The 27,661-nt window shown below is 36.8% G+C and overlaps 1 protein-coding gene across 10 annotated transcripts; it reads right to left on the bottom strand.

The window, feature by feature from the left end:
• Window positions 1–29: 29 nt before the first annotated feature.
• tnnt3b (troponin T type 3b (skeletal, fast)) lies at window positions 30–22,872 on the bottom strand. 10 transcript variants are annotated; one of them, XM_017709605.1, is made up of 16 exons: window positions 22,813–22,872; window positions 20,858–20,897; window positions 20,753–20,763; window positions 20,020–20,034; window positions 17,970–18,131; window positions 16,842–16,859; window positions 16,491–16,511; window positions 14,804–14,822; window positions 12,316–12,361; window positions 10,832–10,948; window positions 9,817–9,894; window positions 8,673–8,786; window positions 8,379–8,488; window positions 6,797–6,887; window positions 5,093–5,133; window positions 30–374 (listed from the first exon to the last, which is right to left on the bottom strand). In XM_017709605.1, exons 2-16 carry the CDS (start codon window positions 20,875–20,877, stop codon window positions 338–340), a joined length of 900 nt encoding a protein of 299 aa, XP_017565094.1. In that variant the 5' UTR covers window positions 20,878–20,897; window positions 22,813–22,872; the 3' UTR covers window positions 30–337. The 10 variants fall into 10 exon arrangements, with proteins under 10 accessions (XP_017565094.1, XP_017565093.1, XP_017565097.1 ...); XM_017709604.1 differs by lacking the exon at window positions 5,093–5,133 and adding an exon at window positions 4,085–4,125; XM_017709608.1 differs by lacking the exons at window positions 5,093–5,133; window positions 16,491–16,511 and adding an exon at window positions 4,085–4,125.
• Between the last annotated feature and the right edge of the window lie 4,789 nt (window positions 22,873–27,661).

Genomic DNA, 27,661 nt, shown 5'->3' with positions numbered 1-27,661 from the left:
AGATTCTGATTCTGATACCACCCACTCTGTAAAGTGTGAGAACATGATTTATTGAACCACAAGACTGTAGCAGAAATACAGACAAAGGTTGTGAGCCAGAACTTTATTTACAAACACACAGAATAAGAACCCAACAGTGGTCAGTGGGAAGAGGGGTGTCCTACTGCTAGTATCGGGCCTAACTGAAAACATAAGGTAACTGATGGTGGCTGAATCTGTCTCTGGCTGTCTGAAGACCAGGAGTACAGCTGGCGGAGGCCAAGTGGACATCGCCCTGGCATGGAGCAGTGGATCAGGGCATAGCTTGTCCAATTTTATGGCCTTCTTGATAAGCTGCTTATTTTCTGCGCCGGGCAGCAGCACCCTTCTTGGAGCTGTGATGAAATGTTTACAAAAAAAGACAGAAAGGTGAAAGGACATAGTCAGGAAGGAAAAAGTGAAAATTAACCTATTTCTAGACTATTTTTTAATTTGTTTCTAATTATCTTATTAATTAATTCAGTGAAAATCATCTTGCATACTGCATTGGTAGATAAATGAAATTTTTCATTAAATCAATGGCTTAAAGCATGTGTGCTTTAATCCAAATCCAAACCTCTATCCTGGTCTATACCATAATTTGAGCACAAGGTGGAATCAACCAACTACATTTTGATTTAGAATAGATGGGACAAATTTTCTGAGAAAAAAAGTCACTCTAGGGCTTCTGGAAATCTGAGATCAACGACTATGAGCAAGTCTAACAAATGCATTTCAGTCAGATTTTGAACTGAATTGAAAACAGCAGTAGCAGATCTGTCTTTACTGGGTCACGGTAAAACTGCACGGTACTGCACCATAATATATGTTAATGTCTGTTACATGCTTCAAATAAAAACATATGGAATGTCTTGTCTAAACTAGACTGGTGAAAAAATCAGTTACGGTCATGTGTAAGAATGAGCTTTGGACTGAAACACACAACAGAACAGATGTTTTTCAATGTACTCTTGATCTGCTGCCTCTGTTGTATTTACAATAATTTGCCTTTAACTGCACCTTTTAACTTGCAGTATCCCTCATTGTACCTTTTCATTTTTCTTGATTGTATTTAGAAATAGAAAATAGTAATAGAAAACCCACTTATTAATAACACACATGATGAAAGCCAATGGGTAGATGCTTCATTGTATACTTACAAATGAGTTTTTCTGTTCTTTTACAACATCAAAATTAGTGACTAGTGGTTACTGCCTATCAAAATTTCTTCTAGGCTTTAAGGGTGAGTTTAACCATCCCACTGCAGAGCTTCTCAAGCAGGTTAATGTGAGCTATCCTCAACATGCTGTCAGTTAACACTGAAATTATAGTGTCAAAGAATTAGAGAATTAGAGCATGTGCTGCATGCAGGACTTACCGCTGCACACTGTTCTTTAGCTCTCACTAAAGAGAATGACTTAACGGATCCCCAACACTATCAGAACTCACATTCTCCTTTAACACAACTTACACACTCATTTCTGTAACATTGCACAGCAATGAAAAATAAAGCCCAAAGCTTTTGTATGCTAAACATGCTTGAAGTATAAAGAAGCTACTTAGATGTGTTTTACAAAAAATACCACTAGGTTGACACACACAAGAACTTTCTCCATTCAGTCAGGTGTCAGTAATGAAATATATTACTCAGCCATTTGAGCCACTAAGGAGATAGCTATTTGTGTTTTAAAGGGGTCCATACAGTGTCCATAAATGGAATCTAACCAGCAAAAACATCCTGATTAAATTCACTACATTAACATATTTTACATACAGTATCACGTTCGTGTTATATGGAGTGTTTAGTTTTGGAATAAGCGAAAATAGAGAAGAGCCATCAGAACTTCAGAGATTATTTTGCATAAATTTGTCTTAAAGTCAATGTGAATTGGAAATCACAGTGCATTTTCCTTCTGTGACCTATTCCTGAGTGAAACAAATTTTCACTCGAGCATTGAGCGTTTTCTGTCAGTGATAAGTTGGTTTGGGGGAGGTAAAACATGATATTGGTTAATATTATTTTTCCCTGCCTGCTGGTGCACAGTGATGCACAACCCCGATTCCAATGAAGCTGGGATGTTGAATATAACATAAATATTTTGCACATTTGCAAATCTTTTTCAACCTATATTCAATTGAATACACTACAAAGACAATATATTTAATGTTCAAACGGATAAACTTTATTGTTTTTTGCAAATATTCACTCATTTTGAATTTGATGCCTGCAACACATTCCAAAGAAGTTGGGACAGGGGCAACAAAAGACTGGGGAAGTTGAGGAATGCTCAAAAAACGCCTGTTTGGAACATTCCACAGGTGAACAGGTTAATTGGAAACAGGTGAGTGTCATGATTGGGTATAAAGGGAGCATCCCTGAAAGGCTCAGTCGTTCATAGCCAAGGATGGGGCGAGGTTCACCACTTTGTGAACAACTGTGTGAGCAAATAGTCCAAGAGTTTAAGAACGTTTCTCAATGTGCAATTGCAAGGAATTTAGGGATTTCATCATCCACAGTCCATAATATCATCAAAAGATTCAGAGAATCTGGAGAAATCTCTGCAAGTAAGCGGCAAGGCAGAAAACCAACATTGAATGCCCGTGACCTTCGATCCCTCAGGCGGCACTGCATTAAAAACCAACATCATTCTGTAATGGATATTAGCACATGGGCTCAGGAGCACTTCAGAAAACCACTGTCAGTGAACACAGTTTGTTGCTCCATCTACAAGTGCAAGTTAAAACTCTGCCATGCAAAGCGAAAGCCATATACCAACAACAGCAGTCCAGACCTGTCTCCCATTGAAAACGTGTGGCGCATTATGAAGCGCAAAATATGACAATGGAGACCCCGGACTGTTGAGCAACTGAAGCTCTACATCAAGCAAGAATGGGAAAGAAATCCACCTACAAATCTTCAATAATTAGTGTCCTCAGTTCCCAAACGCTTATTGAGTGTTGTTAAAAGGATAGGTGATGTAACACAGTGGTAAACATGCCCCTGTCCCAACTTCTTTTGAATGTGTTGCAGGCATGAAATTCAAAATGAGTGAATATTTGCAAAAAACTATACATTTTATCCGTTTGAACATTAAATAGACTGGCGACCTGTTCAGGGTGTATTCTGCCTTCCGCCTGGGATAGGCTCCGGCTTAGAAAATGGATGGATGGATGAACATTAAATATCTTGTCTTTGTAGTGTATTCAATTGAATATAGGTTGAAAAGGATTTGCAAATCATCGTATTCTGTTTTTATTTATGTTTTACACAACGTCCCAACTTCATTGGAATTGGGATTGTAATAAAAAATCAGAGGCAGCCCAAATTTTGTCTTTTTATGACATGATGAATCGAGCTTAACATGACCTGACCTATTATTACATAAACTTTAAATTTAGATATTAGGTTGACTTTAAAGGCACAGAAACAAAACAGCACATTTAAAAAGAGGTTAAATAATGTTCCTGCAAAAATGAATAGTATATTAACGCACACAAACGTCATATGTGGACTTGAGTGAAAAGGTAAAATAAAAAAGAGAATACGGCCCCTTTAAAACACTATGTTTGTGTGAATATGTAATTCGTTGAGCTTGATACATTTTTGTTACAACATAGCATAACAACAAAACAATAAACCTTGGGCCTTATTTTGCATTGCATTTAAAACAGATAATGTGGCATACACATACAAATGCATGTAGAGACTGCATGTTGTCCTGCTAGGATGTTCAAAAATGCCCCAGATACGCACCTTTAGTCTTATTCAGGACATGTTTTGTATAGCCTTGCTGCAAATGACAAACATGCTGTCTAACAGTAACACATCTGTAAAGAAGTTACAGATGTGTGTATGAACATATGTACGTGTGTGTTGTGAGGAGCAGATGTATGTGTAAGTTATGCTTTCATAAGGGGACCACAATTTAAGTCAGAGGTGATTGGTGGATAATATTCAGTCCCTGTATGTGTTGTTGGTTTGTGTGTGCGTGCGTGTGTGTGCGTGTGTGTGCGTGTGTGTGTGTGTGCGCGTGTGTGTGTGTGTGTGTGAGGTAGAGCTACTTACTGCTTCTGCAGCTCATCAATACGGTTGCGGAGTGAGATGACCTGAAAACAACATATGAGCCACTTTAAACCAGCCAGAATGTTACCTTTACTTGTGGGATCACTCTCACCTGGGAAACTGCTGTCCTCTGGAAAACACATATATGCACTCATACACTCACTCTCTCTGACCTGAGGTCCAACAGCATCGCCAGCTTTCACTGCGCTGTCGGCGGCGTTGTGTAGGGAGGGAAGTAGACTGTCAGACTGAACATAAGCAAGCCTGGGTGGGGTCCAAACACATCCACACATACTTACCTGCAGAGCGGATTGATTCTGACTGTGTAAACACCACCCTTGCCTGGCTGATTTGAGCTCCATTTAAATATATTCCAGTGTACCAGATGTAGGCTAACCCAACTATCAGCAAATGAAAGTTTAAGATCTTAGCTGAAAAAAAAATTAAAATGCCCGAGTTCACCCTGTTTACGCCGCTTCAGACATGTTGGCAGTAAGCAAACTCAGTTCAAGTTCAAAGATGTTTACACTGCAGGTTTAACTAACAGTTTTAACAAGGAAGTTGTGCATTTTAAAAGTAGAGTTTGCTTAAAATAGTAGGCTCTTGAGAATGCTTAAAGTACAGTGTTGCCTTGGCTTTCAGAATACTTCCAGATCCTTTCTGCCCTATGAATGTTACAAAACCTAAATCAAAGCCAGAAACAAAAAAACAAATGTGGTCTTGTGACTTTGAGTTTCAGTTGAAGCTAAGAATACAGGGCCACTCTGTTGAACTGCTTTTGAACAGCTATGACAGTAAAGTATTCTGGAGACTCTGAAAATGGATACAGTAAAGCTGGATTCTTCTTTGGTCCTTCAAATGAGTTTGAATTTTGAGCTGGTAACCAGTTTTCACGGTAACCAGATATTGTCATGCACGTATACCATGCTTTGCTGCCAAACTCTGCTGCTAGACCTTGCTTGTTAGGCCGCAATTGTTGCTAGACAACAGCACTTAACCTCAGTTACTCACAATTTACTCAGCTGCTCCACTCTCTGATGCTGGGTATTAATCTGGGGGAAATCAGAGTATAGCTACATTCATATCTTCACTAACACACGCACAAACACAGTGTAAAGTATGTTTTGTTGTAGCATTAAAAACAAAAAACAATATGTTTTGCATATACAAGGAGGTACAAAGAAAGATGACATTTTACCCAGTCAAGACTCATCATAGGCAAATATACTCTTAAAAATAAAGGCTCCTGAATGTTTATTTGCTTGAATGTGCAATTGCAGAAAAAAAACTTGAATTGATGTAGAACCTTTACATTGCACATTTACAATATCCCCAATATTACAACACATAGGGATAAAGGAAAAATGGAGACAGTCTAAAGGGCAATGTGGAGCAGTTTGGGAAACACTGTTCTATGGCATTGTTCCAAAGAACCATTTTTGGCACCTTTATTTTTAAGAGTATAAACAGAATATAGCACATCCTGAAGTCTGAAAAAAGAGTTTGACTAAAAACACTTTGCATGTTCTCCATGTGTCTGCATGGGTTTCCTCCGGGTTCTCCGGTTTCCTCCCACAGTTCAGTTTTTCCTGCCTTGCACCCAATGAGTGCTGGAATATGATCCGGCGACCAAGGAGGATAAGCAACTTAGAAAATGTGTGTGTGGAAACTACCTTTTAACATTAAATTGTGCTATAAGTTAAGAATGTTTTTCCTTTTCCTAAAAAGTTACTATTTTAGGCTGAAAGCATTTGACCAACCTCTGTTGACATGCAGTCTCAAAAATTGAGGTGTAAGTAAATCTTACTTGCTTGATATCATAAAAAATATTTTTTTAATTAATGATTCTTTGGAGAACCATGTAAATAACATGTAAATGTAAAGCACCTTTTAAAATTTTCAAGAACCTCCACATAATATAAAATCTCTAGGAAGAGCCCTTCAATTGGTGTAGAACCTTTACATTATGTGGAAATTATTTAACTAAGGTTCTTCACACTCAGATCTTTATGTCAAACATGTTTATTTTAGCACTGTGCAAATAACCCACTGTGGGTTTTAAAGAGTGTAAATGTAAAAATGTAGTGAATTAAGATACATTTTAGGTAAAAAGGTCTTCCTTGTCAGGATGTTTAGTGTCATTAAAACATTCATGCTGCATTTCCTATAGTAAAGTGTTCATTGGAAAATGAAAAAGAAGGCAACTACAGCTAAACAACACAATAGTGTCAATACTGTTTTGTGAATAGTCCTAAATACTCTTAGAAATCATGGTATTACCTTCATTTCTTCAAATATAATTATATAAGGACATTGATTATGTAAGGTCACACAAAGATTTTAGATTATGCATTAGATTTACATATTGTATCATGTATCATTCAAATCTGTACTTCTTACTTTTTTCTTCTTTTTTCAAATTCAAACAATAGCAAAATGTGAGAAATGTAAAAGATGCTTTTTCTTCAAAACAATACTGCATGCCCAATAACCTTTCATCCAATTCACAGCATAACAAAGTATATCACACAAACATAGTATTGATTTAAAGTTTAGAATTAATACTTCTATATAAACGTCTCTACTCAATTGACATGAAATGACACTATTAGGCTTTTTTATCCCTGATGAAAACTGACTTCTAAGGGTTAACTGTACTGTGATTTTAGAATGTAATATACCAATGTAGTTATATGATGTAGTTATTACTCTCACCTCATACTTCTGCCTCTTCAGCTTCTCAATATGATCAAATTTTTCAGACTCAAGTTTGTACATCCACTCCCACAACTCTTTGGCCTTCTCCCTACAAAAACAGCCACACACATCATGAATATACACAGATAAACGATGCAACAGATACCAAAATTCACTTCAGGTAAATACTCCAAACTATATTCATGGTTAGGACTACAAACTAAATTATAATTTTTGTGATTAAAATGGTCCTTTAACAAATTTAAATTAACAAAGTAAAAACTGACTTCTGCATGTAAAACAGAAGTAAAAACTTCTATATAGTAGTACAGTGCAGGTGCTTAATACATCTTAATCTGTTTGTATGTACAGTACACCGGTAAGTCTTAAAACATCACTGTTATAACAAAACCAAATACCTTCAAAAGGTTAACATTATGGGGGAATAATACGTAAGAAAACTCCATGTACTTCTTCTAAAAAGATACTACTTCAAGCCATTTCAACATATTGGTCAATTCTTCATGAAATGTTTACTCAATGTTTGCGATAGAATGATATGATGTAAAACAAAGTATTAAATATTAAAGGGGAATTAAAGTGATTTTGTCAGAATTGTGCGCAGTAGTAGGAACTAGATGTATAAAATGTTTAATGCCTTGAAAGGCTATATCACTGAAATCTGTTACATGAAATGGTTATGTGCATGCTTCCTGATACCTGATAATTTGTTTCACAACAGCTTTAGCTAAGATTTCTGCCTATAACCTATTCTTCCATAAACATAAATGGTAGAGAGGTACCTACAGGGTATTGTAAGACAAAAGAACCAAAAGACGTACAGCGATCACACATAACGTTGTGACCACCTTCTTGTTTCTATGCTCATTGTTCGTTTTATCAGCTCTACTTACTATATAGGTGCACTTTGTAGTTCTACAGTTACAGACTGTCCATCTGTTTTTCTGAATACTTTGTTCTTCAGTGGTCAGGACCCCCATGGACCCTCACAGACCAGGTACTATTTGGGTGGTGGATCATTCTTAGCACTGCAGTAACACTGATGCGGTAGTGATGTGTTAGTGTGTGTTGTGCTGGTCTGAGTGGATCAGACACAGCAGTGCTGCTGGAGTTTTTAAACACCTCAGTGTCACTGCTGTACTGAGAACACCAACCAAAAATATCCAGCCAACAGTGTCCTGTGGGCAGCGTCCTGTGACCACTGATAAAGGACTAGAGGATGACCAACACAAACTGTGCAGCAGCAGATGAGCTATCGTCTCTGACTTTACATCTACAAGGTGGACTGATAAGGTAGGAATGTCGAATAGAGTGAACAGTGAGCAGACACAGTGTTTAAAAACTGCAGCAGCACAGCTTTGTGTTTAATCCACACTAACACACCACCACCAGGTCAGTAAGAATGATCCACACTTTCACATCAAACAACTCTGTAAATGAGTTTGTCAGCCATTTAATTATGCAGAAATTTTGAAAAATCTTAATTTTTTAAAGGGTAATTTGAAAAATTACCCTTTAACACACACATTAACACATTATGACACTATGAAAATAATGTTCTGTAGGCATTTGTGCAGACCTTAGCTTGTCCTCATTCAGATGGTCAATGTTCAGAGGCTTGCGTCTCTCAGCCAAGATCTTCTTCTTTTTCTCTCTCTCCGTCTGCTTCTTTCCTCTCTTTTGATCAGCCTATATTAAAAACATTAAACAACATTAATATAACCACAAGGCAACACTCTCGACTTCCACTGAAGCTTACACAATATGGTTGTTTTTATTAAATTTTTTCAACATTACATTTTCAAATGTAGCTCCTAGCACTGCAAGTATGTGATATAAATGGTCATTTGAATGGAGTGGGTCAGATATGCACCTTTTGCAGATAGCTGCTGTAGTTGGAGCCCATGCTGGTGAGAACAGATTTCTTCTTAGCATCCTCTTCTGCTTTCTTCTTAACATCTGCTTCCTCCTTCCTCAGCCTCTCCTCCTGTTACACACAGACACAAAAAAGGAGTTCAGACCATGCCTTCACCATGTGGTGATGGTATAAGGGAAGACTGAGGAGGGGGAAACTTGGGCTGGAGTACTGAGCAGCATCTGCCTGCAGCTACAAGGCCAGATTCCCCTCATAGCTGTAGTACTGACTGTATAGGGCATTAGTCTATAAGAAGGAGAGGTTGCAGCCATGCTCTTCCTCCCAAACTTCAGTTACAACATAACTACATGTATATGCAGTTGTATGCAAAAGTCTGGGTGCCTTGGTCAAATTATGTTTTCTTGATTTTTTTTAATGATTTTTTTTCTCATCCTCTATAGAGAACACACATCTGCACATTTTAATGCACAATTAGTGTTTCTTTGCTGAATTTTACATTGTGTAAAAAAATGTGGCCTGTGCAAACATTATGCCACATTAGATGTAATGTTTTGTTTTTTAATGTTTTGGGTTTCTTTTCAAAATCTCAGCAAATAAATAGAAATAGTGCTACATTTTGCAGAAAGATGTCATATTTAAGTTTGCTCCCTGTAAAGAAGATGTTAACTTCATTCAGAAAATCAAGACGTTACTGAAGGATTTCAAACCTTTGAATACAACTGTACATGTGTGCTCACACACACATACCATACGTCAATGTAGCATCAAACACAAATGTAGTCCATCAGTAAATTGTGTGACTTTCAGAAATAATGTATGTCTGATAATGCTTTACAACCACTGAAGTAATCTTCCACTTAAAGGAACACTCCAGTGTTTTAGGCAAATTTTTATTTGTGCATCTACAGTGAAAATGCAGGTGATTTCCACGTGCAATAATTTTATGTTCATCTTGTACTTAGTTAAAGAAATAAAAAATTTGCTGACTCGAAAGGCTTTCGTATTAGAAGCCAATAGAAGTACCCGTTTCTATTACTTCATCAGAAGCAGATTAAACATATGTTACAATATGTGGTAACATGTTTAAACTTCTTCTTCACATAACATTGTTATGTTATAACAAGTAGCCAGTGCAACAAACCTCGCGTCTTGCTTGACGCTCTTTATCTTTCTCAGCACGGATCCTCTGCTGCTCTGCCCTCTCAGCTCTGCGTTTTTCCTGCAGACACATTTCATATTAAAGTTATACCAAAATATGCAGCATGACAACAAGCTACACTTTGTACCACTGTAACTGCGATGAAGCTTTAATAAGCACTACAAGTTCACCAGTTTCTAAAACATATATTTACTTGCCCTGAGATTAATCAATGAATTAATCAATCAATTTTTTTATATACACATGACATGATGGAACTTCTTTAGACTATACAGTGAACTATTCTGTGATTTTTTTTCTCTCCTATCATAAAACAAATGTTAGGAACATGGTTGTGATAATTCTAATCTAATAAATAATCATAATAAACAAATAAATAATCATAATAAACAAAACTTTGTATCTCCTAAAGGATAACCTTACAGGTTTCAGAAGAAACTTTCCAATCAATTAAGAAAATTGATTCTAATTAATTTCATACCATTTCTATTGGTCCGTTTGTTGTGAAAATTTCACACAATGTGAAAAACAGTTGATATGTTTGATCGATCTAAAATATTAAATGACAAATATGGAATTAAACGATTTTGGTATGTTAGTGGCAATAAATGTCTGGCTGATGTTCTTCCAAATCACTTTTAGACAAATATGTAGCACTTTTTAAAATCTTTATTTGGTTTATCAGTTAAAGTTTGAGCATGTTGATCTGATATGAACTAACATTAATAAAGTGACAGCATGTGCCAGAGAGACTACATTAGAAAAATTGTGCCGCTTGTTTACAGTTTATAGTACCGTGCAAAACAAGATGCTTTGTTTAATTAAAAATTTAGAGAGATGCTTTAGACATTTACAGATGTTTTTCTAAGAAGCATAATGTTATACTGGAATGTGTACAGCTTGTTCTTCTGCATTGGTTGTGTGAAACATACAGGAATAAACTGCATATTTCTGGGATTCTGTAAGATTTTTTGTGTTGGTAATTAGAGGAACTCACAATTCTATCCATCAAAGCAATAAGCTCTTCCTCTTCCTTCTTCCTACACTCAAAGTGGGCATCAATTAGTGCCTGCAATTCAATGAGGTCCTTATTCTGGCGTTTCTTCTGGATGTCCTGTTACAAACAAACACAAACACACACACAAAGAGACACAGTGAGATATCACCTTAAATCTTTAATGGATCCAATACGGCGACGCGCATATATGTTTGTTCGTCAACATCATATTTACTACCGCAAGAAATTAATCGATGACTGCTGTGTTTTAGTCATTATGGTGACGTGGCTGCTCTCGCTCGTCCTGAATGTAGCCATTGAACTAACAGGCCGAACAGCGTTTCGCTGGGACAAAACCAAAGACTCCGGTAAATCAGAGGGAGGAGGGTTATGCATTTACGTCCATAACAGCTGGTGCACTAATGACAAAATCATTGATAGACACTGTTCTTCTGATTTTGAGTACTTAACAGTTAAATGCAGGCCCTTTTATATCCCGCGTGAGCGTTGTTATGGTAACCGCTGTTTACATTCCACCAGACGCTAATGCTAGCATAGCGCTAGACTACCTGCTCAGTGCTATTAGCTCACAACATAACAGCTATCCTGAAGCAGCTCACATTATAGCTGGTGCTTTTAGTCATGCTGATTTAAAGACAGTTCTCTCCAAATCCCAGCAACACATAAAATGTGCTACCAGGGGGAGAAATACGTTAGACAAGGTCTACTCAAACATCAAGAACAGTTTTAAATCAACATTATTACCACATCTGGTCCAATCTGATCACTGCTCCATATTTGTAACTCCTGCATACACCCCCCTCAAAAGAAAATCTCAACCCATCACAAAGAATACCAAGACATGGCCTGAAGGAGCTTCCTCACAGCTGCAGGACTGTTTTAAAAGGACCAACTGGGATGTCTTTGAGGATCAGGACCTGGAGGAGTACACATCATCTGTAGTCTGCTACATCAAAAACTGTGTGGACAATGTTACAGTGGACAAAGACATCAGGGTGTACCCAAACCAAAAGCCCTGGATGGCAAAGGAGGTCCGAATTCTTCTCAAGGAGTGGAATGCTGCCTTTAGGTGTGGTGACAGAGCCCTCTACAGTGCAGCTAGAACCAAGTTCTTTTTCTTTACATTTAAGATTTATTTATACTTTTCCCCCTTAAATCTGCACTTTACGTATTTTAGCCTTATGTTTAATTGTTTTGCATGTAGAAAGTGCTGTTGGACTGCTGCTCAATTTCGTTGTACACTGTGCAATGACAATAAAGGCATCTTATCTTATATCTTCTAGCAATGCAAAAAGCAGTTGTGAAATATTCCAGTTTATCTGCATATTGGATGGTTCATCCCAAATCTGTTGGAAACATTAAATAAGAGAATTTAAATAAAAGTTTCAAAGTTGAGCAAGTGAGGTTGAAGTTGCATACGCAGCAAGCAGAGACATCACTGAAAATAATAGATTTCTGCTTACATCAAAGTCCACTTTTTCTCCTTCTGGGATTTTTGGTGCACTGGGCCTGAAGAGATAGACAGAGATTAGTGTGTTTTAACCACATACACTTACATAAGTTATTACGTTAGTGCTGAGTGGAATCAATTAGATATAATTCAAAATAAATTATGGTATCAAATTTAAGTTTAGGTTTATAAAGTTAATGAACCCATGTTTCCTGACAGCTGTTTTTGGTTGGAATTTTCTGTTCTGGCCTGCTTCTCTTCAAATTACAAACCTTGTACAATATTGTAAATGTTAACAAGACAAGAATATGCATGGAAGGAAATTTCCTATTTATTTTGTTTTTCTGTTTTATGAATTGTTCATTATAGACTAGAGATGCACCATTTTGTCAGACCGAGTACATATTTTTTAGTTACCGATACCAGTACCAAGTCCGATACCATAATGAATCACCTACTGAAAATTAAATAGAGTAAATTAGAATTTCTAAATTAGAATCTAGCTGATTTTGAATTAGGTGCCTAGAATTATTTACCTAGACCCGAACAGCGCTAGGGGTGGGGTTTCCATGTCAGACAAGCGCTTCTATACAGCTACATTTTATAGTTTTCATGCTCCTTGCCTGTCTATTTCAACATCCTGTAGCACAGTGACAGTGGAAAGCACATCTGAGGCTAACCCATCGGAGGAGCTCACTTGTGGAGTTTACGTCTGAAGTCTTTTGTTCGGCTGATTGAGCTGTATTTGAATATCCTCTAAAGCCAGACACGTACTGTGTGATTTTAGAGATCATCTTGTTCTTTGGTAACTCATGTTGTACATTTGAACAGACTATCATGTAAAGACAAAGCCTAAGGTATATATACATATATACATATATTGCAACTCTTATTTTATTGCAACTCTTATTTTATTTTATTATTATCCTTATTTTGTTGTAAATAGTCTAGAGATTTAGCTTTAATTTTTATTATTTTTAATGTTGATAAGGTTTATACTGTTTCCCGTTTCTACTACTGAGTGCCTTACTCCTGTTACTCTGCTGCTGCTGTAATACTGTGAATTTCCCTGCTGTGGGACTAATAAAGGATTATCTTATCTTATCTTATCTTATCTTATCTTATCTTATCTTATCTTATCTTATCTTATACTCACACTGTATGAAAATGCTCCATCCATGCCACACGACACACAGGCCTCACAGATAGCTCTGTACAATTTCCTATAAAGCTGTTTCATTCAAAATAACACGTCGTGTCCCAATTACTGAGCAAACTAAGAAACTGAGTCAGGTACATGTAGTGTCACACAGCAGAGCCTCCTTCACTGCCAGATTAAGTGGTTTGTTTATTAACACTGGAGCGTATGTTTGACTTATGTCACATGGTATCAGATGTTGGTATCAGTGAATTTTTATGAGTGTGAGTACAAGTAAATGAGCACAGTATTAGGCCAATATCCACTATCAGTGTCGGCATGATGCACCTCTATAATATCTTTATTTACCAGCAGATGTCATACAGTACAGTTAGTTTTGCTGCCAGACACCTTGAGTTCCACAAGGAACTTTAATCTTAGGAAATTCAATTTTTGGAATTGAATAGACTTGTATACAATTGAATACAATGGTTTCCAATCTACTATTTCAGCAAAAAGTCCCACCTATACAACTGCCCAAAGAGTCTGTCTCTCAAAAAACCACAACAAGATGTGCTCATTTTTGCTGAGATGTGTACTTTTGTTAGCTTTAAATATATATTAACAATGGATTTCAAGTTGTTCTTTCCGAGTATTCAATCCACTTGACAAAAGAGATTCAATGATTTTGCTTTGATTTGATTGATTTCTAAACACAAGGCACACGTCTATGTATGACTGAATTCCTACTTTGTTTTTATAAATATAACCTTAATGACTGTGATTTACTAAAAATTGAAAAGTAAAACTCAAAGTAAGAGGAGTGATTCCACAGCAGTGGCATTAGAAATCCAGGTGATACGATATTCCCAGGCATTCAAGGCTAAAGTAAAAACTATCAATATTGTGATGTGCCATCAATATTGGTATACATGAGGCATGTCAAACTGGGGACCTTCTGGTCCAAAGTGCTGCAGAGATTAGCATTGTTCCTCTTCTAATGCTCTGAATTCAGCTAATGGACACTTTACTAATTAGCTGATGAGCTGAATGGGGTGTGTTTGATGAAATAGTGTGCTGAAGTCTGCAGTGGTTTGTTCCGTACGCACTGGAACCTGACATGTGATATAGATGATATACTGCTCAGCATTAGATAGCCAAGAGTAAGCCTGATATTCTGAAAGTCTAAAATCATCAACCACCTCAACACCAACATATTCATTTAACACTGCATGTTACCATGTTGCCCTGTAAGAGCAGCAATAATAATAATATTCTGTAGTACTGTATTGTATGTTTTTAAGAGGAAGATAAATATTCTTAACCTGGAAAAGTAAAACATTTCACTGTAATTTCCACTTACTTGTACTTTGGCTTCTCTTCTACAAAGAAGAACATAAAAAAGGGAGAGGGACGTGTTACACATGTTAGAGATACAGTGCTCATAAAGCGTCAAAGGTGGTACAGCAACATTGGAGGGAACTGTGTTAAACATTAAAAACGTAATTATTTTGTTAAATCTTAGTGTCACCGACTCACAAAACCTTGTGGTTTACCAGTAGGGTAAACATAATGAGAGGAAAACATACTGAAAGTAGTATTCCATGCAAACATTATAACCTAATGTGATTTCAAATCACCAAGTCAATTTGCAGGAATGTTTTTAATGTTTTTAAGAAAAACACCATAAAATCCAACATTTCAACAAAACAAGGGCTCTAGATATGCTAGTTAAGGCAGATTTGTTGGAATTTTGAATGAAAATTTATTTTAGAATCTACTGGAAATATGAAATGAGGAACTAACTAAATGTCATTGCTCTCATTGCTGCAAACTAACCTTTGGGAATATACTGACTTTTGGGAATATACAGACCTTTTTCTCAAATTCTCCCTCCAATTTAGTTAATTCTAACTCATTAGCTTGGTCTCTCATATCACACAATGCTTTAGGGCCAACACAGTGAAGGCTTACATGCTTCTTCTAAGTTACTTAAAGCCAGCTACAACATCTTTTCAAACTTCTGCTAACACAACATCACTGTACAGCTGAACATGCTTGGAGAAGAAGACTAACTGACCATTCTGTTACATCAGCTAACAGACACTTGTGTTGGCTATCAATGGACTGGGGGTAATGATGGAGGTGGAAAAACAGACCACCCAGCTCACCCCAAAGAGAGTGAGGCCACTTATGCTCTCTTAGACTCTTGAATACAGACGGTGTTGTCAAGGAATGAACATGCAATCATGTGATAATTGGGTCAACGCTAAGCTAGTTCCACCATTCGAGAGCTGTCTGCTTTTTAAAGGTAATAAAAATGTCACAAGTTTATTGGTCAATTGCAAAATGGTGACTGTATTTCTTAACAGTGGCAGACACTGTAAATCATTATGAAATTTTAATTAACCCTTGTTTGCTGAGCTCCTTCAAACTGACTTCTCAGACAGAAATCACTTTGATAAAATGAAGAATTCTAATTTAAGAGCTACTTTTACATATGTTAATATACACATTACTGAAAGACACACAAAAAATGTTCATACAATACATACAACCAATACATGACAATGAATAAACAGATACTGACATTTATGAGTGTGAGTAGACACACACGGGTGGGACACCTACCACTAAGGTACAAGAGTTCAATATCACCTTTTATAAGTTATCCTAATTTACCTCTTCAATTACTATGCTCTTTTATAACAGGTTGGACACTGTTAATATATTTGCTCATTTATGCTATAAAACTAAATTTTAGTATGTTATGAAAAAAATGTACTATTTAGATATTTAGTCTGAATGACTTATAACATTTCCTCAGTTTTACGCTCATGCAAGTCCAGAGAATAAAAGAACCAATGTAAATTTTAAATTTCAGAAACAGACATCAAAAGGGTTAATCAAATTTAACCTTCTGAGCTGCTTGAGATGGTACGTTGTTTACCCTAACAACATTTTTGGGGGGTTGTTAACCTTGACCCTCACACTCAAACCACAAGCAAACACCCAAATTATCAGGTGTACCAGCAGGAAATACAAACTACCATCTTGCTCTCCCTCCTCCACTGGTATGGCACATTTCATGCAAAAAGAGAAAAGCAAAGCAGAGGTGAGCAGTGGGGTCACTGCGCAGTTAAAAGCAAACGTCAGCATTACATATTCCTTCACCCTTTTATCTCCTGCCCTCAGTGTCAACAAAGGCCGCAGGATGCCTAGGGCTATTTCCTGCTTTCCTGCGACATTACAGAACTGTTTTAAAAGTGGCAGATGGAAACAGTCTTCAGAATTGTAGAAATGTACAAACACGGCCAGCTCTCCTGCATGTATACACTTTTACTTTGTGCCTTTGCTACAGTCTGAAGTATATGTATACTATATGAGAATGACCAACATACCTTCCTCTTCATAGGCCTCTGCATGCAGCAAGCAGTGAAAGCAAGAGCAGAACAGAAAACATTAGCTGGACAGTTCTGTGCCTTGAATTAAGCAGAGCTGACATACTTTCTAATGCAGAGCCTGGCTGAACAGTTACATAAATTGAGGTGCTCATTTTGTAAAGAAACATCAGCAAATGGCAACAATTAATTTATAACCCAACCTTCATCATTAAGCTCAATCAATATGTCATTAATGGCAACATGCAACACTTTTCCCTTTGGAAAATTTTCATGTTTGGAACCTCAAAAGGTACTGAATACTAGAGGTGTTTTGGATTGCTAAAAAAGTAAATGAACAGATATTATCATAGTTAAATTCCTAGTAGTGGCTTTTTTAGTTCTTGTGAAAATTATCCCTCATTTTCCATGTATATTAATACATTAGCATTAAACAGCAGTAACATCAGTGTTCATGCAATAACACAACACCGGTGAGATACTCTGTCTGTCCGACAAAAGTTTTATACTAGCAGCAGCAGTAGCAGTAACAGTACCAGTAAGGCCATTTTAGCCTTATGCTAGCAGCAGCAGTAGTAGTAGTATCTCTTGGTGTTTTCAAATGAGGGAAAAAGCATGGAGGCATTAGCAAGAGCATTTTGTTGGCATCACTGCTGCACGAGTGCCAGTGATGCTATGGTTAATCTAAAGAAAGTCCTGGTTGCTCAAAGCATTCACTTGCACTACTCAGCTCGCCAGCTAACACTCTGTGAAAGCCTTTAAAATGGGTTTTAGCGCCATGTTTGTTGAGCTTCAGCTCAGTTGCAGCCATATCAGAGGTAAACTGGAATTGGAAAGTAGACCTTGTTTGTTAGATGCCTATTTTTCCAATTCCTGGTCAAGGTCTAATTAAAATCTTGGCTCATTGACTGAAGGGCCTCTATTGCCTCTACAGCCATGCCCCCTTCACAGTGGGAACATATGAAGAGGAGGCATTTTAGCTTGAGTAATGGTAAGCACTCAACAAAGTACTAAATTAACTTGATTTGGGACTGTGGCACTTGAGGTGCACTGTCTGATTGTAGTTCTTATTTAAGCTGTTTGGGGTGAATGGGTAGGGAAGGATGAATGAATATCCATGCCACATACCTTCCTCATGCACCTCTTGTACTGGCTCAGGCTCAGGCTCAGGCTCAGGTTCTTCCTCAGGCTCTGGCTCAGGCTCGGGCTGAGGCTCAGACTCTGGCTCTGGCTCTGGCTCAGCCTCTGGGGCTGCTTCTGGGGCTACCTCTACCTCTACTATCTCTCCAGCTAATGCCGCATGCAGCAAGCAACCAGGGGGAGGAAGGTGGTGCCGGTTATTTAAATGCAGAAAAGAAAGACGGCATAGTTAGGAATGGTAGATGATTTGCAGGTTAAAGAGAAAGAGCGGCTGGGATATTGAAAGAGAGGACGGATAAATGAGTGAGAGTGAACACAGGAGGACAGGACAGGAGGAGAACAAATCATTAGACAATCAAAAGTTTGGTACAGAAAATGTCAAGGCATCAGATGCCACAAAATGTGCAGTTGTAAAGGATATTTCAAAATAAAAACTATGTTGTCCATATTTTCAAGTAGCACCCTTGGGTAGTTTGTGCTATGTGAGTTTAGTTAGTAGTCACTTATTAGAAAGGTCTTAGACTGTAGGAAGCCTATAATTTATAGCTGCCACCTCATTTTTAGTTGTCAAGCACCTAAATGACCTGACCAATAAGTAACTTTTTTAGCAGTCTGATATTTCTCCACAAGGGGGAGCTATTGTTAGACTATAGGAAGCCTATAATTTGTAGCTGCCACCTCATTTTTAGATGCCAAGCACCTAACTGACTTGACCAATAAGTAACTTTTTTAGCAGTCTGATTTTTCTCCACAAGGGGGAGCTATTGTTTTTCCATTAGGATTTGTATGGCCTGCTGAAAGAGAGAAAACATCAACAGGATCGCATGGTGGCAGTTTTGCAGAGGGTTATTAACAATAATAATACTACACACTACATATATGTTACTTGAATATTTTTAAAGTGAGATACTGCGCAGCCTTGTTTGTTCATAATTATATAAAAAAAATCTGGTTGGATATACTAAATGGCAAAAAATAATCCATATATAAAGTTTCTAGTATTCATCTCATCACAGGCATTTTTTCCCTTTTCACTGCATTTACTCTACACTCTATCAGTTAATGGCTTAACTTGCACTAAAATATGTAACACGGTTATTAGACAAGATGAAAGGAACTGCATGTTTACAGGAAACTCGTTGAGGCAGATGATGCAAAACATTTCCTAGAAATTAGACGCAGCGTAATATAACTAATACATTAGCGTACTTACATCATATGCAACTCTTTTTTTTGGACCCTGCTTATTTTATCATTTTGCACCACTCCATTAATGCTCCCATTGTGTAGGTGTAATTACAACATCTGTAATATTTGCACTCTGTTTTGCATTAGCATATAATGGATACATAAAATGAGTGGGGGTCCACTTAAATCAGTGACATTCATTGGCTAATGACCAATAACAACCAACCAACCTTTTGCCCTGCACTATTTATTTAGCATTAGTCCACCATATAGAATAGCTTAATTAATCAGTATATCATGTTAATTCAGATGAGATGTTATTGCTAGCCAGGTTGTCACACAAAAGGTCTTCTTCAGAAACCCCAAAAGCTTACACAAGAAATATACATTTAAGTTCAGTAATATCCTAACAGGGATTTGGTTAGCAGCTAAATAATTTTGCTAATTTTAGTTGAGTTTAGTTAACAGCCAAATAACTGTGCCAAGTTCGGTTGGCAACCAGATGAATGTGTAATGTTAGGTTAGCTTCCCTAGATGTTACATGAATGTGTTAAGTTCAGTTTCAGTCTCTTTTTTTACGACAAAGCTGACTAAGTAAAGTTCAGTGAGAGGTCAGTTTTATGCATTAGTGAAAGGAACAATTATGAAAATTCCCTTAACTGTAACCTTTGGTTATATATACACAACGTGAATGTCAAATTAATATTATGTGTAATTAGTAATAAAATGATGAAACATGATCTAGCATTAGGTTAAGGGCAGTTATCATCAAACATAAGGATGGAAACGTGGATTAATTAGTATGGCGGAAGACCAGGTGACGATACAATCGCTTTTTTTTGTCTTTTACCTTCCTCTTCGTATTCTTCATTTGCCAAAAAAGAAAGCAATAAACGGACACAATTACAATTATGCTGTTGCAATAATCATTACATTAGGATTGCGCATGCACTGTTTTCACAAAATTATGTTCTGATGATCTTTTTTTTTTTAAATTGATTAAGTACCTGCTAAATATAGACAATCCTGAAACAGGAGCTTTAAACAAATGTCATGCCAGTACAGTCCCAGAACAACACTGCCCTCAGAGAACATCAGTAACATGAGACTAATTCTACTGCCCTTTATGCCTACAAGGATGTTCTTAAATTAGGTCCTCAAACTCAGACTAAACATATGTTACTGCCAAACAGCAGATGGCACTACCTCAACATTGTGTACAATGTGAGAGGTTCTGAAAAGCTTGCTTAATCAGGGGATAGACCAAATAATTGAGATATCCTAGACCTGCAAGACAAGGCTACAGACATGTGTTCATGTTTATGCAATAGCCTGACTTTTAAACCTAATGAGAACAAATGCATCACCAAGTAACTACATTGTAAATGCTGGAATAAATGCAGTAGTAGTGCTAATATTGTAGTTATGTTTATAAGGAAAGAAGCAACCACAATATAGCAAACTCAGTGCAATGTACATTAAATATCCCACATACTATATGGCTGTACACTGGTAACAATAACAATAATGATAACAATAATAATAATAATCACTAACGTTGTTACCTTGTGTGTTATACTCACCCTCAACATCACTGAAAAAGACAAAAAAACAATTGTGAGTATGAAATGAACATATCATTTTTTCAACAGAATGTTATAATAACAAAAAAAAGAAGAAATACTCACACATCCTCTGTGTCAGACATAGTGGCAGCACAAGTTAGAGCTGAAGCAGGAAAAAAACACTTTCTCTTATTAAATACATAATATTTGAGAATGAAAGTTGCATTTTATTCTTCTTTTTTCAAGTAAGGGTTTCTGAATGGTTATTAGCCATTATTTTAGCCGTTGATTTTACACTATGCACTCTTGGCACCTTTATGTTTAAGGGTGCATGTTCTGGTCCAGTCACACAGAGAACCCAAGCCTTTGGCTGCATACTGACTCTCAAGGACATGATGACAGTCCTGCCCTACACCTCATCACTCAAAATATCTCAAGACTATTGCAATAATCTCTTTTCTCTGATCACACACAACAAACAAATCATTGATGTTGTAACAGAGCTTCATCTCAAACTGTAACATTGTAGAAGGTGCAAAGAAACGTTCTTAATTTTAATGTACGTTGGCATATGTAATTTTGGACCATGAATTGGCAGCTGGTATTCTCAAACTGTAAATAACTCCAAATAAAATAATAAATAAAAATATCTGGATATCTGGATGATCGGCTCTCCTCACTATATTGTGGTTTATCAGAGTTGTTGTTCTCAGCCACATCACACTTAGTGGGCCATATTCTTGAGTTATAGTGACAGTTATTTCGTATTTTTCTGAGTTATTTAAAACAGACCTGATGATATTAATACATAATATGAATTGTGAGAAGCTTCCTTTCGTATGTGAGTTTAATGGCCTGCTTGGGAGCATTCTGTGACGCAGCTTCAGCACAGCTGCAGAAATTTTGAGGGATTATCAGAAGATCGTATTTCTCAGCATTGACCCTTGCTCAAGGTTCTCGGCCATCCTTATGTGGGCATAACCCTCAGCAAACCTTACACCCCAGTAACTGAGATAGTGAGAAATGGCTGATGGTCACGCTATTTCAGAAATTAACACATTATTTTCCACCAAAGATAGTCAATATATAATATACCTGATATATGATATATGTGAATTAGTTGAAGAAAGTTGCTCAAAACTAAACATGCAAAGTTCCCTTTCAATGGATGGTTTTTAAATTATATTCCAGCATTTTTCAATATAATCTCTATCTGCTGCATCTGTAGCATACATGTACTTACCATAAACAATAATTCTCTGTCAGAGAAATGCAAAAATTTAGAACACATAACAACCAAAGGGCAGTGCGTGTTGAGCTTTCTTCTATGGCATTGCTCCAAGAACTTTTTTGACAACTTTCTTTTTAAAACTCTGATTTAGAATAAACATTTGATCCTTATTTGATAATTAGTAATAATGCCCTTGGTCATTAATGAACTGTTTAAAGTTTAAAGTTGGCAGTTGGCAGAGCATAATGCATTTCAGGCCATTACAGCCATTATCATTCCATCCATTCTTTCTAATCCTGTATTGTCATTGCCAACAATGAGGCTACTAGCATTGTAATATGGTGTAAAGCCATTGTAAATCCCACAGTACACTGTATTGGCCATAGGGGACTTAGGGTGTGTAAACCCAAAGAGGTCCCCCCTTTGACTTCTGAAAATTGGTCCCACTTGACAAAGCCTGTTGTGTTCCATTGGTCTTGGTAGATTTCTGCTCAGTTTTGAAATTAAAATTTATGAACCATCTTCTGAAAATTTCATCAGTTAACTTGAGTAAAATAAATCATTATCATAGTTTTGTTAAATAAATTATTCTTGTTCTTTGGGAACACTATCTCATCTTACCAATGAGCCATTACCAAGACATCACACATCAAATTAAGCACTGCTGGAACTGAAACTTATCATATGAAAAGAGATATATTTTTTAGAGTTAATTAAAGAGAATAATATCAACCACAAGAGTGAACAACGGATAACTGTCCTCCCTCAATGATCAGAAACCATCAAAGTCTTCCACTACTCTCTTAGCTAAACTTGCAACCCATCTCAACATCTTTGAGCATCTTACCTCAGACAAGCAGAAAGAGGAGAGTATCCTGGAGACTGGCTGCAAGGTTTTCTACACTGCCACACTTATTTGGTCCTATGATATAGTGATACATAATCTTCTAACTCTTATTGGCTGAGAGGGTGATCTAGGCGGTTGAGGTGGACCTGCATCTTCAGAACCGCCCCTACGCACACACAGGCCCACACAAACACCCATAGCTCAATAAGGAGATCAAGAGAATAAGCCAAATGGAAGGGCACTCAGCTGGGATGTCTCATTGCTATATCTGTCATAATACAAGGCGAGCAAAAATAAGGGCAAGCTGATGGGGTGAGAAAGCCTGGACCGCTTACACATGAGTCTGGCATGTGAAAAATGTCTCTGTGTGTTTTAAGGGTATATGAGATGCTGTCTTGGCCTGCTGGATATAAAGTCATAGCCCATACACAAGGGAAGATATAGGCCAATGATACGTTTACTGCTGCAGGCAAAATCAAAGAAATGTAAAATAAACACTTAGACATTTAAAAGACAAAGGATTTTATACCAATTTGGTAGGCCTATCACAATTATTACACACCTGATCACAGTTAATTTGCACTGCTGTTGGCTTTCACAATCATATATTTATGTTGCAACAACCAGAGTGTGAATGGGATTTCTGTTGGATTGCATGTACACACACACGCACACACGCACACACACACGCACACGCATGCACACACACACACACACGCGCGCGCACACCCACACACACACACACACACACACACACACACACACACACACACACACACCCACACACACCCATACACACATATTCTAAACCTCCTATCCTTCTGGGTCATGGGGAGGAACTGGAGCCTATACCAGCTGACATCGGGCGGAAGGCAGTATACACCCCTATATAGACAGGTCGCCAGTCCATCACAGGGCATGGATTGCCAGTAAATGCATGTAAAAGAAAACAAAAGACATTCTAACTTCTAATGGTGCTATAATACCTTTACATGGCAGTAGTGAGTCATCTTTGTTTACTTGAGCTGTTTCTGTCGTCAGTTATGAGAAAGTAAATATTAACAGCCAGCCAAACTGGCCATTTTAGTTGTGTGCTTTACTACTTTGAAATAAAGACAACATTCTTTTTTTGGCAATTAAACATTAGTTAAAATTAATAGCATATGAATTATCGCTCATGACAAACTCCCTTATTTATTTGTCAACACAGGAAAGAACATGTCTTTTTTCCAACGCACAATGTGAGAGGTTTGATAATCCAAAACATTATTAAAATTTCACAAATGGAGAATTATACTGCATTCATCTGGGGTTTTCCTGCTCAAACACACCTGTTACAACCCATCAGTTAATTACCAGGTTTCATCTCTGTTTTTGAACAGGAAAATCACCCAACTGAGACTTCTAGGACCAGACATGATGTCTCCTGCTCTATATCAACAAGCTATTTGGTAGACTTGCTAGGAAAAAGCCTGTATTGCAATCATTTTATAATGTCAAAAATCTGTCAGCCCTCCTCTCCCAGGTTTTGTTTGTGAACTTGTGTACATGTTAAGTGTATTCCTGGGCTGGATTTCAGTACTGTTGTCAATTTCTTTTCAGTTCATCTAGTGACAGTTATTTTCTCTTTTTTGCATGGAATATTGACTTTACTAAATTGTTTTTCGTGTCCTATGTTTTGACCCCTGCTGACGACTATTCTCAGATAATCTAGAGTAAACATACAAAGCATCTGAAGCCAGTCACGCAGGTAATTTGGGGTCATAAGTATGAACATATATGTTGAATCCCTACTAAGCTGAAATGGACATGCATTAAATTTTGTATAGATGCTTTTCATCATCATAAATCATGAGTGACGATGACAAAATAAGTGTGGATTTGGGACAATGTGCACATGAACATATCCACTCCCTTCACTGACCCATAAAAGGCAGGAAATGGCCAATGATTAACCCTTTTAACATTCATTCCTTCACGGTTGCCAAAAAATGCACATGAAGAGACCCTTCAGTCTGAGTAGTCCTCTAATGAGGCCACTACCTTGGATGTCAGTGAACAGTATCAGTAATCATGTGTTGATAATTTGGGAAAGTCATATTTATTTATGTAAAAATGTTCTTCCCATTAACCAGTGATTTCATAATAATATGTCGCAAAAATGTTATTTTATATATTCAACTTGGATATTAATTTAAAAAGCATGACGTGTGCTTTTTCTGAATTCTGGAGTATTAGAAAAAATCATTTTAACAATTAATTCTGCAGTACCTCATTATTCCACCAGATGTCCAACATTCACATTTTCCCAGAAATCCACCAATAGAGTATGTTGATAAACAGGCTACAAAAATTATCTTGTGAAGTTTTACTTAATACACTAAACATAAATATTGATTTTATTGTTATTGTTTTTTGTTATTTATGTTATGTTTTTTATATATTAAACACTATTTTTTATAAATACATGTGCTAGTCACATTCATGTCAACATCAAACTTTACACCACCACATATATAATACATATCATAGAGGCCATTCTACCAAATTAGTTCAAACTTGACCCATTGTAAAAAGAAACTATTTTTAATCTGGTGCCATTAACTGAGACAGTAATAAGCTGAATACATGCAAAATCATAATTTATAGGTTATTTTCTTTTAGGTGATCGCTGTCTCAAAACCCCTAATTTTCGATTTAATATTTTTTTCAGTTTTTTTCAAAGATCTATTTAATTTTTTTAACCAAAAGTAGAAGATTTTTCAATTATAAATAAAAAATATAAATAAAAAAAACTTTTTGCAACAAAAAATGCTAGACCTCATTTTCATGTCACAACTGTAACACAAAAAGTAATGTCTGACTTTAGCCACACTGCTGCATTTTAGAGCAGGACATGAGAACCTGTCCCTCCAGGCCGCATTGTAAGCAGTTAGATCCCACTGTTGTGAAGTGCATCCCAAAGCCTGAAAATCCGTGTGTAATCTTAAGAATTGTGACAATGAAAAGACAAACATTTTCTGTAACTAAAGAATTTTTTGTGTGTTTAAATGAAAAATATTATGATTTCATGTGTGTACAGCTTTTCAAACTGTGTTTGTTAGGCATCTATTGGCTAGCTTTTTGAGCTTCCCTCAAAATGAGCTAAAATGATCTCTAACATTTGGTAGTTTCAGTAGTGCTACAACTATTTCGCTAGTGACTTGAGTCTAGTAAAATGCCACTGATTTTCAATCACTTTAATAAAATAAAGATAATTGACAAATTAAGATATAGGACTAAAGCATGTTTATGTCTTATTTAGGTGTGCTAAATAGAGTTCAGACACTACTAAAACTTTTTTTTTATGAAATCTTGTCACAGGTTAGCAAGCTTTCTCTCTCCTAATCTTCCCCCGCCCTACTCTCCACCAAGCCATGCAGTACCTGTGCTGAGTGCATGCTTGCGTGTACACACGCACTTATGCCAGTTATAGTTTGACTGTCTGTGGTGTGGTGGCTCCAGTAAGTAGTGCAGACCAGGATTTCTTTACAATATCACTGAGCACCAACATATTACAGTCATTAGCAACAGTCCTCATTTTTGCTGCGCTGAATCACAGATCAATCTTTGTGTTTTTATTGTAAGGTAGGAGTTATACCTGACTCTTACAGCTTACATGTTATTACATGTCTTACATGTAAATGAATAAATGCATTAACTGCTATTGTGAATGCAGCCAGAAAGAAACATCTATTCAAGCCAACATAAACACTTGGATCAATGCCTTGAGAAAAATACATTTCTTAAGACCTTTTCTCCATGCAGAATATTGGTCCTTGATTATGTATGGGGTCTGCTTACTTATTCATCCCACAGGTTTTAATAATAATAATAATAAATTACATTTATATAGCGCCTTTCACAAACCCAAGGTCGCTTCACATAGCATGGGCAGGAAAAGAGAAAAAAAAGGATATCAGTCATTGCAAGACTGTGGACCATGAGTAATTCTTTACACATGACCTACTGGAAGAGCCAACAACAACCAAATGTTTGCTTTAGAGCAGAGGAAACCACATTTTGTTCTAAAATACATGATGCCATTCCCCAGACTTGCATTGATTAAAAAAAAATACAGTACTGTGAATGTCTTAATTTATTTACCAGTTTAAAAAGCCATTAAGTATGTTATTTACATTTCAGGAGATATTTCTAACTAAATTGGATATAAGATCACAGTTGCATAAGAAACAGGAAAGTCAGGGGTAGGGGGTAGCTGGTGTCACTGGGTACTCAACCCTCTGTCAGCAAGAGAGGAACTTAATTTTCTCCTGTCTAACCTATGTAAACATTGGTGGTCTACTAGGTCGTAGACAGTTATTAGTAAGTCCAGTTTTCTCTATATGTTCTAATATTTTTTAAAAAACTTTTCTTCTGACTTTCCTGTTTCTTATGCAACTGTGATCTGTGCAACTGTTAGAAATATCTCCTGAAAAGTAAATAACATACTTAATGGCTTTTTAAACTGGTAAATAAATTTTATTTACATGTTTTCATTTTCATTTACATGTATTTATCTTGCAGATAAATAAAAGAATAACATGTAAGCTGTGTAAACAATGGAAGCCAAACTAAAACAAAATAGGACAAAAACAGGACAAATAATAAGCAGTCTAAATCATCTGAGACACACCCACAATCCTCATTCCCCAATAAATCTCCAGAGTTTCCTTTTCCCAAGACCTGCGCACACTCTAGTGGGCTAAAGCAAATCCCAGTAACTCCCTCTAGCAGAGCCTGGATAAGTTAAAGAAACTTCTCCTATCCTCCTAAAGCTAAAACAGCACCATGATGGTACACAAATACA

The sequence above is a fragment of the Pygocentrus nattereri genome, chromosome 25 (genome assembly GCF_015220715.1).
Source record: "Pygocentrus nattereri isolate fPygNat1 chromosome 25, fPygNat1.pri, whole genome shotgun sequence".
NCBI classification, from domain to species: Eukaryota; Metazoa; Chordata; class Actinopteri; order Characiformes; family Serrasalmidae; genus Pygocentrus; species Pygocentrus nattereri.
This window is presented reverse-complemented; position numbering and strand designations above follow the sequence as displayed.

Excerpts from the sequence above, each read along its gene's own strand:
- tnnt3b (XM_017709605.1), bottom strand. The coding sequence starts at position 20,877 with ATGTCTGACACAGAGGATGT. Across the intron at positions 8,787-9,816 it reads AGCGTCAAGCAAGACGCGAG|GAGGAGAGGCTGAGGAAGGA; the intron begins GTTTGTTGCACT and ends TGTGTGTAACAG. Across the intron at positions 375-5,092 it reads GTGGAGCAGCTGAGTAAATT|CTCCAAGAAGGGTGCTGCTG; the intron begins GTGAGTAACTGA and ends ATTTCATCACAG.